Source organism: Alternaria viburni (genome assembly GCF_023758015.1).
Source record: "Alternaria viburni strain BMP 2772 chromosome Unknown scaffold_16, whole genome shotgun sequence".
NCBI lineage: Eukaryota > Fungi > Ascomycota > Dothideomycetes > Pleosporales > Pleosporaceae > Alternaria > Alternaria viburni.
The window spans coordinates 57,215-72,815 of record NW_026055785.1 but is presented as its reverse complement, the minus strand read 5'-3'; the positions used below and the strand labels follow the sequence as shown (position 1 = coordinate 72,815).

Here is a 15,601-nt window from a genome sequence, read left to right as displayed (position 1 = left end):
TGCCCGTATGTAAGACATTGGCGCATTCGAAGTATCGCTACTGAAGGTGATCCGAAAGGCAACAGAGCTGGAGGCGATGACATGTCGACAGCCTGCGGCTCTGCGTTTCTATCCGTAAGACTGACACTGGACCCCGACCAGTCGTTGGCCTGTCGCACAATATACTTGACGCTCTTGGCTTGCCAAAATACACACTGCCAACGCCATTGGCTCGTACCTGCATGATAGTCTACTCCGGTGGGCTATTTAGGGCGTTTCGGAAAGCGCCCCTGTTCGCTTACGATGTGCTCACGCCAGAGCCATCTGACTGGGATCCACCATCTTTAGCCAGGCCATCTTGTAACCGACGACCCTACTGCCGAGTGGGCCTGCAGAGCGCGCGACAACGACCGACATGGAACCTCCTTGGGCGACTCGTTCTGATCGTGGCTGAGCATGCGAGTCGGAGGCCCTCGGTGGACCAATCCTTTAGAAATGTTTCGAGACGGCTTGTTTCGAACGAGCGCTGGTGGTAGAAGTATATCTTGACCCTTCGTCCTTCCCCTCAGTGCATCTACACACGCTTTGTTTTCTAATCTCAGCATTGCATTTGCTGCTACTTTCGCTTCCCAAGACGAACATAGTCGCACTCTTTTTGACTTTGTTCTCTTGTTAGACCGTCATTCGTTAAGGTCCAACTACAACATACATTGATATTCGCTTTACTACCTAAATTCGATTTCGACGTTCATATATCACCATGAAGTCTACCTACGCTCTCTTGGTCACTGGCCTCGCCGCTCAACAAGCCGCGGCCACCTGGAACTTCTTCGACAACTTCGGCACTCCCGACTACAGCAACAACGTCTGCGACGATAAGCAGAAGGGCGGCTTCAACTGGGCCGATCTTATAGATGGCCAGGATGTCGGCAACTATGGAGACTTCGACTTCTCTGGGGGCTGGAAATGCTCAAACTCCTTCGGCAAGCGGGACTCTCTGAGCAAGCGAACCTTTGGAAACAAGTGCATCAAGAACACCATCCAGAAGAACAAGCCCGCTGCGTTTGGCTGTGCCCAGCGCGGATTCTCCATTACTCACATGGACGTCTCGGCTGAGTTCGACGCTGAGCTCGAGCTCCACTACAAGATGGGAGACGGATCCATCTGCAAGCAACACAGTAGCTGCTCGGCTGGTGGATCAACACTGCAGAACACCCAGTGTGGTGGCGCAAAGTCCGTCGAGGTCTACCTTGGATCTCACTACAAGGGTGACAAGGAGTCTTGCGAGATCGGTTTCCACAACATCGGCTTCGACTGTGACGCTGAGAAACCATACACTCCTCCTTCGCCCCCTTCGCCGCCCCCTCCACCTGAGGTCCCCGCCTCAAGCGAGGTTCAGTCTTCCACCATCGCCATCGAGTCGTCGACTGCCCCAGCCTCCAGCGCTGTTTCTTCCGCTGTTGAGACTACGGCTTACTCTGCCATCGAGACTACCGTCGTCTCATCTGCTGTTGAGACCCCTGCTTCTTCATCCGCTGTCGAGACTCCCGCCACTTCGACCAACGAGTGTGGACAGTACGGTGGAGAGGGATGCCCACCCGCCGAGACCCCTGCCTCTTCAGCTGCTCCCTACACCAACAGCTCCATGCCCGCCTACACTCCTCCAGCTTCCTCCGCCGTGGAGATCACCAGCTACCCTGCGTCGGTTCCTTCCATCAGTACCGCTACCCCCCAACCGGAGTCTTCCACTGTTGTTGTGCCACCCACATCTGAGAGCTCTGCTGCTGCTGGCTGCGGATACGGAGAGTCTTGCGAGCAGTCATCCACTGTTGTAGCCTCTTCCGCTATTGTCTCCTCCGCCGTTGTTTCGTCTGCCGTTGTCACATCTGCTGTCCCTGCTACCAGCTCAGCCGCTCCTCAGCCTTCCAGCCCCAGCTACCCTCCCGTCGACATCACCGACTCGGTTCCCAAGTGCATGAACTCGTGGCTCCAGATCTCGGCTCCAGACTGCAAGGACAACACCGACTCCAGCTGCTACTGCCTCAAGCCTGAGTTCACCAAGAACGTCATTGACTGCATCTCTGCCCGCTGCGGTAGCGATGACGAGATCAGCAAGGGTCTGCAATACTTCATCGGTATCTGTGCCCAGCATGTCCCCGAGAACCCTTCCATTGTTGGAGACTGCCCTTCATACATTCCTTTGAACCCTACTCCTGCTGCTCCTTCTGCTCCTGCCGCTCCCCCTGCTGGTGGTGAGAGCTCCGCCGCTCCCTCTGCCCCTGCTTCCAGCGCCTACGGCCCCGGTTACCCTGATGAGACTCCCGCTGCTAGCACCACCACTGCTGCCGGCGAGACTCCTGCTATCACCACCGCTGTCTCTTCTGCAACCATGACTGAGGTCGTTGGCACCACCACTGCTGCTGGCGAGACCCCTGCCGAGGAGACACCTTGCACTACCATCACATTCGGCACGACTACTCTCACCGTCCCTCAAGTTCACTTCACCACTCAGCCCGCCTCCGCTGGCGCCAACCCAACTGAGCCCGTTGCTCTTGTTCCCGGCACTGCTGAGCCTCCTCAAACCCCAGCTGCCACCACACCTGCCGGTGGTGCGCCTTACCCCATCCCCTCTACCATGGGAACTGCCACTGTCCCGATGGGAACTGCCACGGGTACTGGTGCCATCCGCCCCTCTTCGCCAGCTGAGTTCACTGGCGCTGCCTCGCCCTTCAACGTTGTGCCCAAGGGTGCTCTGTTCGGTGCGGCTCTTGCCTTGCTCGCATTGTAGACGCTATACATTTTAATGTAGTGCAGCTTTCCTTTTCTATGTCTTCACTGTTTGTATTTAGCGGTTGGTGCGAAACATGATACACAGCCCGCATCTGAAGAAGCGATGGTGTAATACATGGGTTTTCCTTGGAACCATAGAGTATATAGACAAGTATACATATGTGATTTACAACTCATACCCGCTCTCTCGTGATGATGATTGTTTGCGCAAGGTGTACCAAGAGATGCACGTACAAACCAAGTTTTAGTAGACACCAATATGTGGGCCACGGGATAGCTCTCTGGGCTAAGGTAGCCCCAGACTAGGAAATGTCGTTCGCATGTGAGAAGATTGGGGTAGATGGCCAAACTGCCGAGGTCCATCAAGAGCGGCTCCTGTGCGCAACCTCCAGGGATCGTCATCAATGCTAGCTTCCCCAGACTCCGCGTGTGCCGTCTAATGACAATAACAACAGCCCCTCAAACCATGAGCCCGAACCCATTCGAAGACGCCCACCATGTCGTCTGGCGCATCGCAGCCCACGCCGGGCCCCGCTAAATCGCAACCAATCGACCCGATACTGCGCAATGCGCTCCGCTACACCATCTCGGCAAAGGAGTACCAGCTGCTGCACCAGTACCTCCTTTCGCGCGCGCCGGTTGTCAAGAAGCGCACCATAACCCCGAAGCGATATGACGCCATTGTCAAGGGCCCGGATGATTACAATGTAGCCGCCTTCCGCGCGGCACTGCGTTTGGGCATCGTGACCTTCTCGGGGCTGAAGGCATGGGAAGTCGTGAAGACCAGGCTTCTGTCGCGGGGGACAGCGAATAGGTGGGCATACGTCTGGTCGCGTTTAATCGATGCGCATTAACAATCCCTTAGGAACCAGCCCAGAACCTCCGTCTTCAAGTCACCCAACGTCCGCCTCAGCAGCTCCCTCGCCCTCATACTCCTTTTCCACCGCCTCCTTCGGCGCATCTTCGTGCGCATCCGCGAGAGCCTACTCAGTCATGAAGGCAAGTCGTTCCGGCGGCGTAATCCACGCATAGCACGTTCCTTGACATCCAAGTTGGCACCGGCCATTGGATCCAGCTTAGCAGGCTTCTTCCTCGCCGTGTACCCAGGGGATCAGCTGCGCGTCACAATCGCCATCTACATCATGACAAGGGCCCTGGAATTTGGCTACAACTACCTAGAGGAGCTAGGGTACATGAAGAACAGGCCCAGTTGGTTCGGTTCCTGGATGATCATGCCAGTCGCTTGCGGACAGCTGCTTCACGCATTCGTCTTCGACCGCGACTGTTTCCCCTCTGGGTTCGGAGACCATATCTTGAAGAACTCTCCAGAGTATATACAGAAGCGCCCCGAAGACTATCCCAGTACAGCGCCGTGGCCAGGCACATTTGACATAGTGGACAACCTAGCAGAGATCTCGCGACAGCGCTGGCCACCCTTCGTATCGCCCATCCTCTTCCCCAACGCTGAAACGCTGCCAAAGCGACTGACGTCCATCTCCCCAATAACTTCCCCCGCCCATCCAGCCATCAAGTCCCTATCATGCGCCTTACTCCACCCGCAAGACCCATCCTGTCTACGCACCTACGTCCAATACTGGATCCAAGCCTTCCCCAAAATTGCCCGTTTCTTCACGCTCTTCTTCACTGCCATGAGCATCACGAAATACAAAGCCTTCCTCTCCGCGCCCATTGCCTCATTGAACAGTCTGGCCAAGCGCATATTGCGCATGTCGCTCTTCCTCTCCGGCGCCATAGGAACGAGCTGGGGCTCCATCTGTCTCTTCCAGAACCTACTTCCCCGAGCCTTCCTTTCCACGCAACGCTGGTTCCTGGGTGGTTTCATAGGCGGACTCTGGGCCTTCTTGGAGAGGAAAGGCGGAAGGAGCAATTTCTTGTATACGGCGAGGATGTCGATTGATTCCATGTGGAAGGTGGGTGTTAAGAGGGGGTGGTGGAAGGGTTTCAAGAATGGGGATGTGCTGCTTTTTGTGGTCAGTTTGGCGACGGTTAATGCTCTGTACGAGGTATCACCCAGATCGGTCAATAGTGGCGTTGCGAGGAAGGGCTTGGGTGTGTTACGGGGTGAGGGCTGGGTTGACAGAGCGGTGGTGCCGAGAGAAGATGAAGGCAAAGGAGAGTAATGATATCCAGCTGTTTACGCATACAGCTTTCGGTCAGCATGATGACAATGCGTTTCGAAGTCACAAGTACATATGCAGTTATTTAGTTTAGTGTGAAAACATTTATTATTGACTACATTGCTCTCGAACGGATTGAACAATTTTGAGTGGGGTATAACAAGGCCTAAGCTAAACACGCACGCTGAGTCGCTTCTTCCGTCTCCTACCATTACCATCTTCCCCTCTCCATACCACCAGTTCATGCAGCTTGTACCATCACTCCATCTTCATACCCTCAGCGCACTCAGCCAACTCCCCCCTCTCACCACCATAACTCTTCGGAACACCCTTGCCCAGCTCAGCAGCAAGCTGATTACCGTAGCTCAGAACAACAAACTTCTTGCTCGTCTCCTTGGCCACAACCAACTTCATCGCATTGAACAGCCAGCCCATGACCACAGGTACATTGACGAAGAACTTCCTGCTCAACGTCTCAGGGTAGTGGCGCCCTAGTATCTCGATAGTCTTGTTGGTCGCAGTCTTGACGAGGGGGTCGCGGCGGAGGAAGGAGACTTGGAGGTAGTCGTGGATTTGGAACCCTTGGTATGGGTCGGGGCCTTCGCCGAAGTTGGGGATGGGCGTTGTGGCGGCGGGCAGGTTGAGCGCTTGGACGGACTTCTCCATGAGGCCTACGCGCCAGCGGAGGAAGCTGTGGGGTTCTGTTAGCATGGTGTTATCTATTGTATTAGATTGAGAATGGGGAAGCATACCCATCTAGATCACCAAAGGTAGCCTTGTTGTCCTTGACAGCTCCATAGATGTTGAAGGTAACGATATCCTTCTTGTTGGGGCTCTCCGGTACACCCTCAACCTCCAGCACGTATCCTAATCCATCAAACTTGTTCTTCGGGAATGTCTCTCCCGCTGCCTTGATTGGATCGAACTCCTTCCTCCACTTCAGCGTGTCGAGCAGCTGTGATTTGGCTTTGTCCAAATCATTCTGGTTGGCCCGGAGGAACTTTTGTAGTATGAGCTTGGTGTGGAAGGGCTTCGACTTGCTCAGCTCGATGCCGTAGACTTCATTGTGTTGAGCTTCGGTGGTGAGGGCTTCGAAGGCATCGTAGAACTTTGTGAGTGGGTGGTCGGGTGTGGTCTCGGGCCAGATGGGGCCTTGGGTGGGTGTTACGGTGCTGGGCTCGGGTTTGGCGTCGCTGGATGCGGGTTCGGGAGCGGCTGCAGGAGCTGGGGCAGTAGCTTCAGGTGTGACTTCTGTCGGCTTTGCTTCCTCTTTGTTCTCGTCGACCGAAAGATCTGCTACCGCTGCGGTTGCGCTGTCGACGGCATCTCCATCGTCCTTCTTGTCGGCAGAGTCGGCTACAGGATTAGGCTCGGGCTGCTTCTCCGGGCCTGCTCCACTGAAAAGACCGGCGCCTTCCATGGGTGCTGTGCTTACGTCTTCGGGCTTCGCTGCCATTTTGATGAGCGTTACGAGTGCGTGTTAGCTGAGCTGTCAACGTTGGGTTGGGGAATTGTTTCAAGTGTCCGGAGATCATTCGAGATCGTTCCCCAAACTCCGGAACCGCTGCGCGTCCCCAGTCCTGGTATCAGCTTGGACAAGGAAGAGACCTCTGAATTCCTTTTGCACTCTACATGAGGATAAAGTAACCAGATGAATTTATGCAGCATTGCCGCAGGTGTCCACATTGTCTGCTAGCATGTTTCATTTTACAATCTCAGTGCATGTATGGCGTGCGGAAATCTCACGCCTTTAGTGTAGCATGTGCATGCGCAGATACAAGGTTGGCAATGGTGAAGCAGTCATGTTTAACAAGAATGAATGAATATATATAGCCATCTACGTGTCGACGAACGTCTATCGACCGAACAAGCTGGTTTCCAGTGATGTCAAGATGCCTCGACTTCATCCATCGTGCGTTGACGCCACTTGTTCGGTCGAAAGAGGAGTGCAGTTGCCAGAGATGGTGTCGACATTGAGTAATCTGCGATTGACAGTTAGCATAGAACGAAGACTATGGTTCTGAACAAAGATGCAGGTGAGAGAGCAATCAGCCGAAAGATGAAAAGTCTCGAATGTTTTTTCAATCAGTGAGGCGAACCCCGTCTGAGTTAGCATGAATTGGTGTTCATCATTGCAAAGGGAGAGAAGAGAGGGTGGGTTATGTACCTTTTCAATGAAAGCTGGTAGCTGTATCAAGTAGACTTTCTATTTAGTGCATACCTAGAGCTATGTCAGTAACGATTCCAGAAGAAGACGTTTTGACGAAGGCTCGAGGGTGGAAAGATATTCAGGTAATCGAACTAGTTTATTCCCCACGAAGTGGTCGGTATTTGATAATACATTTGTTGCTCATCATCTAAGGATGGGTGCTTGGGGTACGGGGGTGTGGTCTAACCTTTCAAACGCTATCGCAGCCCACGAAGCCTTGCCGTCTCGACCACATCATATCGAGGTCTGCTATTGCTTGTAACCAACGGACGGAGAGGCTATGCGATGGACGGAAGGCTTCGTGGAGCTGCGGGCCGCACGTCGGCGACAGCGCATCTAATGGCGCATCATGATCGCGAAGTCATACTGTGACTGAGAACAATGGGACCTTTATAATTTGTTAGCTGATGTCCTGAAAAAACTTCTAGTAACAGATTGGTAGATGTTGCGAAAGATCAGTATTCTCGTTTGGCTTGAGTGGTCGGATCACCATAGAATGTATGATAGGGGCGACACAAGTGTTCATCATGATAGCAACAGGAAACAAAGAAAGAGCGGGTGTGTTGACTTACCAAAAGTTGGGCGCGTTGTTGGAGTGAGAGAGAGAAGCTGCAGGCTCAAGTTTTGTACGGGAACTTTTCGCGGCGGTGTTTCGTTTCGCCGGGCGGGTCGTGGCCCGAGCTTTGATCCAAGCGGGTCAAGGTTCTCGTAGACGCGCTCGCTGGTTGTCCTTAGGCCGACACTTACGCGCTTCCACTCGATACCAGACCACCACCACTACTCTCCATTTCCACCGTCGCTCACCATGGTCGCCTCAACCACCGCGTCTTTCGAGAGTTTCGTCAAACAGACCCGCGAGAAGAAGAAGAACGAAGCCCTCGCGCAACAGTTCCTCGGAGCTGGCAGCCGAGGCCGGAAAGCGAATGCACCAGGCGCCGGCGGCCGGGCGCGAGTTGAATCTGAAAAGCCATCGCTGCTCAGTCGGATAAACGGTGGCGCTGGCGTCCAGAAGCGATCAGCGAGCGCGAAACCAGCCGGCAACGTCGACGGGAAATGGCAACACGATCTGCACAAGCTGAACAACCCCCGCGGTGCCGCCAACAGCAGGAACAACCTCGCTCGGACGGCGTCAGCATCCCAGGTCGAGCGCAACAGCAAAGCGTACACCAAATTTGCTCCCGTCCTTGGTCGCGCTGCGGCTACGCGCAGCAATGACGCTGCACCGGGCATTAGCATTCGAGGTGCCGCGACGGGCGGTCCGTGTACCGTCATTGCTAGTAACTTTGCACCTGGAACAACGGCCGCTGATATCGAGGCTGTCATGACCCCGATTGGAGGAGAGACGCTGGGCTGCAGGCTCTTGTCTTCCAGCCCGACGGTCATGGTCGAGCTGCAGTTTGTGAGCAGGGAGGGCGCCGAGAATGTCATCGCGACGTTCAACAACCAGAAGGTCAGTGTTCCGGCGAGCTTCTTCTTCGCTGGACTAAAACTAACTCCATCAACAGGCTGATGGCAGACTCCTCTACGTCTACATGAAGGATGTTCCCGCTAGCACCCATGTCGCACGAGCACCGCCTGCCCGCCTTACGCAGTCCATGGATGACATGGACATCGACACCGGTGCGGGCGCACGTGCTGGTAGCTTCCAAGATGGACGATACGGCTTTAACGACGCTAGTCGCAGAGAACCACCACGTGGACCCCGCCGACGATACTAGAGCTCAACGGCCGGCACACATCTTCTTCAATTTCCCCTGTACGATATACCCTTTTACAGACGATAGCAACGAGCAGACTGCATGCAGCCGGGTTTCAAGACTTACAACACTCGGAGCAGCCATGCAGTTTCCATATCCGATGGCATAAGCGGGGAGTTGGGTTATACACACAACATGCACCAACGATCTCCTCGGCAAGTGTCTTGTGGCCAGAATAAATTTCTAATTAATGATGGATATCATCCCCTTCATCGTCGTGTCCTTGACTACTACCACTTGTGATATTTACTTGCTAGCCCATCCTTCAATGGCGGCATCGACCTCCTTCCTGTATCTCTGCTGGCCCTCACACTGCTCCAAGAACACCTTGTATTTGGCGTCCAATAGCTTCTTGACCGTCTTATCAGCCAGTGGCTTCACGGTCTTACCGGGCTTGCTCAGTCTGTCCATGATATCCCAGAGCGGTTCGCTGTTTCCGTCCTTGTCGGTACTGGCCGCCTTTGCACCCAACATAGCCGCGCCGTGCACTACAGCTGCGTGTACGTATCGCGGAATCAGGACCGGCATGTCGCACGCAGTGGCCATGAGCTGCATCAGCAGACTGTTCTGGCACTGCGAACCGGACATGAAGATGGAAGAGATGACGTGACCAGAGGCGTTCATCGCAGAAACAATCTGGTGTGTCTGAAGGGCAATGAACTCCATGGTCGCGTAGTAGTATAGTGCCAGGCCGTCGAGGCTCTTGTCGGAGCTCAGACCGATGACAGATCCCTTCATGTTGGGGTCGGCGATAGGGGAGCGGTTGCCGAAGAGGTCACCATAGAAGAAGAAGTGACGTCCAAGCCAGGCGATGTGTGGGGCTTTCTCCGCGTCTGCCATCTCGCGGAGATGCTCGTTGAGGTAGTCGTAGATGTTGGTGTTGTACGTTTCAGCGACAGACACGGCTTCGTTGAAGGCTGGGTGTGTCTCGATAACATGCTTGAGTAGTTCACCTGTCGCACTTTGTCCTCCTTCTGCCATCCAGTAGTCTGGTAGTAGGACGTCTCTGTATGGGCCCCAGACACCGTCGACGAAGACAGGCTCGCGTGACATGGCAAGGTGGCAGGTCGATGTTCCAGCTACGGCTGCGAGACGTGTGAACGCTTGCGAAACATCATTCTTGGGCTGGTCCATGTCAAGAGTATCCCCATCGAGCTTGACTTTGGCGCCAACGGTACCGATCCAGCCAGCGTAGGCGTCGATGACTCCACTTCCGACTGCAATACCGGGTTGCAGACCCATCTCCTGTGCCGCCTTCTCGCTGAGTGTGCCGACGAGCTCGCCCGCAGTGAGGTAGCGTCCGTTCTGTGTGCTTGTTAGCCGGGACCGTCAAGAATAGTAGCGAAGGACAAACCACATTGTCAACGCCTCCCATGCGCTTGAAGTTGTCTTCGCATAGATCTTCGAGGCCGATCTCCTTGAGGAAGTCTTCCTGCCAGCCTTTGACACTACCATCGACTCCAACAGGTACAAAGCCCTGCTTGCAGACCACACTGCAGTAGCTTCTGCTCTCACTGCCGGTAGCCAGATGTGTGAGAGCATCGGTCAGATCGTAGAACTTGCAACGATCGAATAGCTCCTTCGGCATGTTGTTCTTCAGCCACAATACCTTGGGAATCTCCATCTCGATGGACATCTTGCCTCCGACGTAGCGAAGCAGGTTGTGCTTGGTGGCGTTGATCTTGTTTGTTTCCTCGACAGGTCGGTGGTCGAGCCACAGAATGACGTTGCGGTCGTTGCCGTCCTTGTTGTCAAAGTTCGGTCCAGTGACGGCGACAGGCTCATCTGTGTCGTCTCTGAATACCGCAAGCGAGCAGGTCGCATCGAAACCGATACCACGGATAGTGCTCGAGTCGATGTTGTGCTGATCCATGGCTCGGCGGACTGAGGAGCAGATGCATCGCCAGATGTCTGTTGTGGATTGTTCCTGGGTTCGCTTTAGTTTTGGGTCTCGCAATTTGCCTGTTGCGGGTTAAGTACATAGTAGCCAGTCTGTGGTTGCCATAAGCCAATGTTCTCTGAGGCCAGTCCGACAATGTCTCCCTGATCGTTCATGATACAGGCTCTAGCACTACCGGTACCAACATCGATACCGATGTAGTGGTCGACTTGAGGGTGGAGCTCATTGCGGGGATCTGTTGACAGTTGACGCGACTGCTTGCGCTGGGTCTGGCGGAAAGGAATCGACATTGCTGCGTATGAGTATGGGAAGGTGAGAGAAGTGTGGTATTTTGAATTGAAGAAAAGCTAATTGAAAGCCCGAGGACGCGAGAAATAATGTTGAGTTACAATACAGCTGTCAATGCGGGATGAGCTCATAAGAGCTCTGGGGAGCTCTAGTATGGTGGGGGTGGGGCAGCAACCCCAGCCTTTGTGCAATCGGGCTACCAGTCGTCAGGGTCGTCTCGAGCCTGAGCGTCGATCTGCTCACTGATCAGACTGAGAATTGTGGGCATCGTGAGCGCCGGATCCACCTTTTCAGGCATAGCGAATGCTGTTGGGCCAGTGTTGGATGGTCAGAACGCCACGCAAAGCAAGTTGAGGTCTTGGATCACGGCTGATCATGGCTATCGGTGCGATTTCGGATCAAGCGGAGTTGCAGGATTATTTTACCGTATGTAAGTCTCAGGAGATATGGTTTGAGAATGAGGGGTTGTGGAAGCACGGCTCGCTTGAGTGAATGTCCATCGGTGATACAATTCGCCGTTGCTCTCGGGTGGCTAGCCCCAGCTCCCGTTACCAACACCATTGCATTGGTACAGATAGCAACGGACCGTACCATCGCGCCAAGATGCTACTGTCAAGACTTCTACTGCTGCCATTTGCGGTCGCATCGTCGGTCACGCTTTACGTCTCCTCCGTTCCAGCCTCAGGGGACAGCGCCGTCATCCCCTCGCCGATTCCGCTTGCGCAGATCGAATACGACGCAGACCAACCCGTTGGCACTTTAGCCTCCTTCACACCACCCACAGGCTCCTACGCCTCTGATCACCTTCTTCGCGTTGGCCTCACCGACCCTAAATCTGGCTCATGGCGAGGCATTGTCACGTCAGCGGCCAGTTTCTCCGACCAATACCACAAGAAGTTCATCATTCACGTTGATGAGAAGGGGGAGCCTTTCCATATTGGATTCGGAACAAGCGCAAAAGGCAGCGAAGATGAAGTGGAGGTGGAGATAAGGAAGAGGAATGTTGGGCCAAAGCCGGTCTTGAACAAGCCCATCGTGCTCAATGCGGAGGGGAAGCTCGACGGAAAAGAGCCGGAGAAGACCTTCTTGCAAAAGTACGTAGGGGGACAAGGTTCATTATCAGAGGTTATGCTGATTATTATACAGATACTGGTGGGCCATTGCTCTCTTCATGGTAGTGCAGTTGGTTGCAGGTGGTGGAGGAGAGAAATAAGATACAGGTGGATAAAAGCCTCCCCGATCCCGTTTCAATACCAAACTCAGTACCGACCATCTATTGCCGTTTCTGCTTCCTTTCGAAATCACGATGCAGGTATTGTACTCTCAGCCATCTCAAATCAGTTACGTGTCTCGGTGAACAACAAGTTTTTATTGAGGTAAAAAGTCATAAGGTATTATACATTCGGTTTCACTCCTTCATCCTAGCGTCTATGGTTGGGTATAAGTATGCATTATCGTAAGTGCTTCAAGCAAGAGCTGTGCTGGCAGAGCTGGGTCGAGCCTGGCCGGGCGTGGGAAACACAGTCTTGGGGACCGCGACAGCTGCAGCGGCGGCGGATGCGCTCAAAGAAGACAGTGTCGGGATGGATCCGGTCGAGGTCGCATTAGCCGGAGCACGAATAGCAGGTGATGGGGTCGACTTGGGCTGATGAACGTCCATGGGCAGGATCTCTGTCTTCAGCTCCCTCGTCTTCTTCTGTTTGGGCTCGGGGGCCTTTTCGTTCTCTTGGACGTAGAATTTCCGGAGCAACATGATGGCTTCCTCTCGGAAGATGCCGCCGGTGACTGGGTAGGGCTTGTCGACGCTAGCACTGTTGAAGTCAGTACTTGCAATGCATGTATTTGTGGGGAAAGAAGGATACGTACTCAGAGTGAATGTTCAGAACACCTCCGGTGCCACCAAAACGCTCGTTCCAGCATCCGAAGTAGACGGCTCGGATGCCGTACTGGCGCAGCATGGACGCGCACATGACGCATGGCTCAACGGTGACATAGAGGTCTGTCTCGTTGAGGATGCTGATGGGGTGCTTTGACAAGATGCCAGCGATGGCGACGAACTCGGCGTGGCGGGTACCGTTCAGGGTCCGATTTGTCTCGTTCATGCCTCGTCCAATGACCTCGCCGTCCTTGACGAAGACACAGCCGACGGGGGTCTCATCGCTCTTGAGTGCAAGTTCAGCCTGCAGTGATGATGAGTCAGCATAGGGATCAAACATGGAGTAAACTCAGCAGATAGCTGAATATGTACAAAGTGAAGGACGTGGCTCACCATGGCAATAGCCTCGCGCATGAAGCCCTCATGATACGCTCTCTCCTTCGGATCCATGGCGTCTGGTACGTGAATCGCTTCGTCGTCTTGGCACGGTTCTGTATTCACCTGCGCAGGGTCCGCAGTTGTCAAAGTGGCTGTTTGCTGGGCATGTAGGTAGTAAAGCGCCAGTCCGAGCGCGGCAGACGCAAGCACGAGAGGCGTCCATGATTCCTTCGCTTTCCAAATTCCAGTCATCCCAAGGTGAGGCAGTCGCGGCCATACACAATGTTCTGAAACTGAAGGTGCAGGTCCGAGTTCTCAGGCGCAGAGTGCCGGCCCAAGACGGTTTCGGCAAGCACTAGCGCGTAGTTTACGTAGACGTGGAAGCCGCGATCCGACCGAGGGCTGAGCTACCAAGAAGCACGCAACGCAGCCATTGCCATCGCAACGCCAGGCACCGACCAACATTCACTCGACCCAATCCGATTCACTGCACAGCCACAATCACATTACGCAGCGCAACGTACACCAACGCGGCGCACGGCATTCCAACAAAGGATATCAAACCTCGCCTGATACTTTGTGCCAGAGCTTCACCCAGCCCGCGCCAGCAACAAAGCTACCGGAACCGCAATCTACACATCGCCAGACCACCACTTTGCGCGTAACCTCGAAAAGCTAGAAGCATACAGCAGTCAATCACACCGCGAAGATGACGCTTGCAGAAGAATTCAAGTCGAGGAATTTCAGTAAGACACCCGCTGCTGGACCTGTAACTTGTTGCTGACTTGGCATCTTTGCAGGTATCTACGGACAATGGTCAGTCACGCCAGCTGCTATGCATATGCCCACGGCTCGCAGCATGTCATACTAACTCTTCGGCAGGACCGGAGTACTGTGTATAGTCCTCTGCTTTGCGCTGGGCATCGCCAACATCTTCAACGCCAACTGGGTCATCGCGTTTAGTATCGTGTGCTTGTACGTTCTCCGCGCCCATATCTTCGCTGGGAATATGGCTAATCAGTTCGCAGAGTGTGCTCCTTCATCATTATCTTCATCGAAATACCGCTGCTCCTCCGCATCTGCCCGACTTCACCCAAGTTCGATACCTTTATTCGCAAATTCAGCTCCAACTACATGCGCGCGGCCATCTACGCGGCGATGAGCGCCATACAATGGGCCAGCATCGCTGCCCGGGCTACAAGTCTGATCGTCGCGGCCGTCTTCCTTCTGCTCGCAGCCGTCTTCTATGCGCTTGCCGGTTTCAAGGGCCAGCAATTCCAGGGCAGCAAGACGCTCGGTGGACAGGGAGTCGCACAGATGATCATATAAAGTGGAGGCAGAACTAGGCAACGAGCAACAGCCATGTGCGACGATTCCGAACGAACGACACGCGTATAGAAAGAAGGGCCGACGGAGGAGCCGGTTGATATCACAAGGACGGAGATGATGAGCTTAGCCGATTGGAAAGCGATTAGAGGAGATGATTTGACTTCTTTGTAGCATCATTCAGCAGCTGGGCGTTCTGGGGCCGTGTTTTGTAAGAGAGCCTCTTGGATATGGAAGCGCTTGGCCAAACTGCTAGGCGGTTCAATGCGACATGCTTTCTCCGTACTCATCGCGTTCCCGTGACAATTGTGCATTTGTCGTGTACGATGTCATCTTGCTGTGTGGGGGCATCTACGTAATTCTACACAGAAATTGATTGATAGAGACGAGTGCAGGACCCACATGAGTCCCTATGACGATGTTCTAGAAGCTATGGGTGTCATTCTCTCAAGCGTACATTCTGTAGGGTGCAGCACTTGTCTGCTCAGCAACCATTCGAATGCGATTCTATCGCTGCTAGAAAAGCCGTGACAAGCACAAGCAGTGTCAGACCACGACAGCGGAAACGCCAAACTTGGCCTGGCATCTGCTCGCTTTTAGGATGACGATAACTGGCTGCCAGAATCTCGCCAGGAACCACACTTGTTAGGCGCGGGGAACGCTAGCGTGCCGGAGCTTGCGAGGCGTTGAAGATCCTGCCACCCTGCCACACCAAGCGCAGCTGATGGATGTAAGTCAAACAATGCACATGTGATGTGCTGAGCTTTGCAATTTGACTTGTGCGACTCTTGATCAATGTTGGAAGTCCCAGGCTGCGAAACACGTTGATGCGGTCGCATAGTCCCCAATCTAGGATAGCGTCAGCGAGCATGTGGGACATGGATCCAATGCATCTGTCAACAGCGAAGTGGACGTGGACGTGTCAAACATCTCCACTACAACAATTGCATGTGTGGCAAC

General features: G+C 54.1%; 8 protein-coding genes across 8 annotated transcripts; 5 read left to right on the top strand and 3 right to left on the bottom strand.

Moving 5' to 3' along the window:
- Nucleotides 1–739: 739 nt before the first annotated feature.
- Nucleotides 740–2,767, top strand: J4E79_007343 (uncharacterized protein; the record flags this gene model as incomplete). The annotated part of the gene is made up of 1 exon (XM_049356210.1): nucleotides 740–2,767. The coding sequence occupies one exon, from the start codon at nucleotides 740–742 to the stop codon at nucleotides 2,765–2,767; it is 2,028 nt and encodes a 675-aa protein (XP_049209097.1).
- Nucleotides 2,768–3,266: 499 nt separating this feature from the next.
- J4E79_007342 (uncharacterized protein) lies at nucleotides 3,267–4,910 on the top strand (the record flags this gene model as incomplete). Its single annotated transcript, XM_049356209.1, has 2 exons — nucleotides 3,267–3,583; nucleotides 3,635–4,910. The coding sequence occupies 2 exons, from the start codon at nucleotides 3,267–3,269 to the stop codon at nucleotides 4,908–4,910; spliced, it is 1,593 nt and encodes a 530-aa protein (XP_049209096.1).
- A 255-nt stretch (nucleotides 4,911–5,165) lies between these two features.
- Nucleotides 5,166–6,363, bottom strand: SFH5 (Non-classical phosphatidylinositol transfer protein (PITP); the record flags this gene model as incomplete). The annotated part of the gene is made up of 2 exons (XM_049356208.1): nucleotides 5,166–5,598; nucleotides 5,660–6,363. The coding sequence occupies 2 exons, from the start codon at nucleotides 6,361–6,363 to the stop codon at nucleotides 5,166–5,168; spliced, it is 1,137 nt and encodes a 378-aa protein (XP_049209095.1).
- A 1,558-nt stretch (nucleotides 6,364–7,921) lies between these two features.
- Nucleotides 7,922–8,834, top strand: J4E79_007340 (uncharacterized protein; the record flags this gene model as incomplete). Its single annotated transcript, XM_049356207.1, has 2 exons — nucleotides 7,922–8,566; nucleotides 8,622–8,834. The coding sequence occupies 2 exons, from the start codon at nucleotides 7,922–7,924 to the stop codon at nucleotides 8,832–8,834; spliced, it is 858 nt and encodes a 285-aa protein (XP_049209094.1).
- Nucleotides 8,835–9,119: 285 nt separating this feature from the next.
- Nucleotides 9,120–11,063, bottom strand: J4E79_007339 (uncharacterized protein; the record flags this gene model as incomplete). Its single annotated transcript, XM_049356206.1, has 3 exons — nucleotides 9,120–10,178; nucleotides 10,228–10,800; nucleotides 10,854–11,063. The coding sequence occupies 3 exons, from the start codon at nucleotides 11,061–11,063 to the stop codon at nucleotides 9,120–9,122; spliced, it is 1,842 nt and encodes a 613-aa protein (XP_049209093.1).
- Nucleotides 11,064–11,664: 601 nt separating this feature from the next.
- On the top strand, nucleotides 11,665–12,274 carry J4E79_007338 (uncharacterized protein; the record flags this gene model as incomplete). The annotated part of the gene is made up of 2 exons (XM_049356205.1): nucleotides 11,665–12,155; nucleotides 12,208–12,274. The coding sequence occupies 2 exons, from the start codon at nucleotides 11,665–11,667 to the stop codon at nucleotides 12,272–12,274; spliced, it is 558 nt and encodes a 185-aa protein (XP_049209092.1).
- Nucleotides 12,275–12,526: 252 nt separating this feature from the next.
- Nucleotides 12,527–13,387, bottom strand: J4E79_007337 (uncharacterized protein; the record flags this gene model as incomplete). The annotated part of the gene is made up of 3 exons (XM_049356204.1): nucleotides 12,527–12,872; nucleotides 12,928–13,241; nucleotides 13,331–13,387. 3 exons carry the CDS (start codon nucleotides 13,385–13,387, stop codon nucleotides 12,527–12,529), a joined length of 717 nt encoding a protein of 238 aa, XP_049209091.1.
- Nucleotides 13,388–14,024: 637 nt separating this feature from the next.
- Nucleotides 14,025–14,644, top strand: TVP18 (Golgi apparatus membrane protein tvp18; the record flags this gene model as incomplete). Its single annotated transcript, XM_049356203.1, has 4 exons — nucleotides 14,025–14,061; nucleotides 14,116–14,131; nucleotides 14,198–14,290; nucleotides 14,344–14,644. 4 exons carry the CDS (start codon nucleotides 14,025–14,027, stop codon nucleotides 14,642–14,644), a joined length of 447 nt encoding a protein of 148 aa, XP_049209090.1.
- Nucleotides 14,645–15,601: the final 957 nt, after the last annotated feature.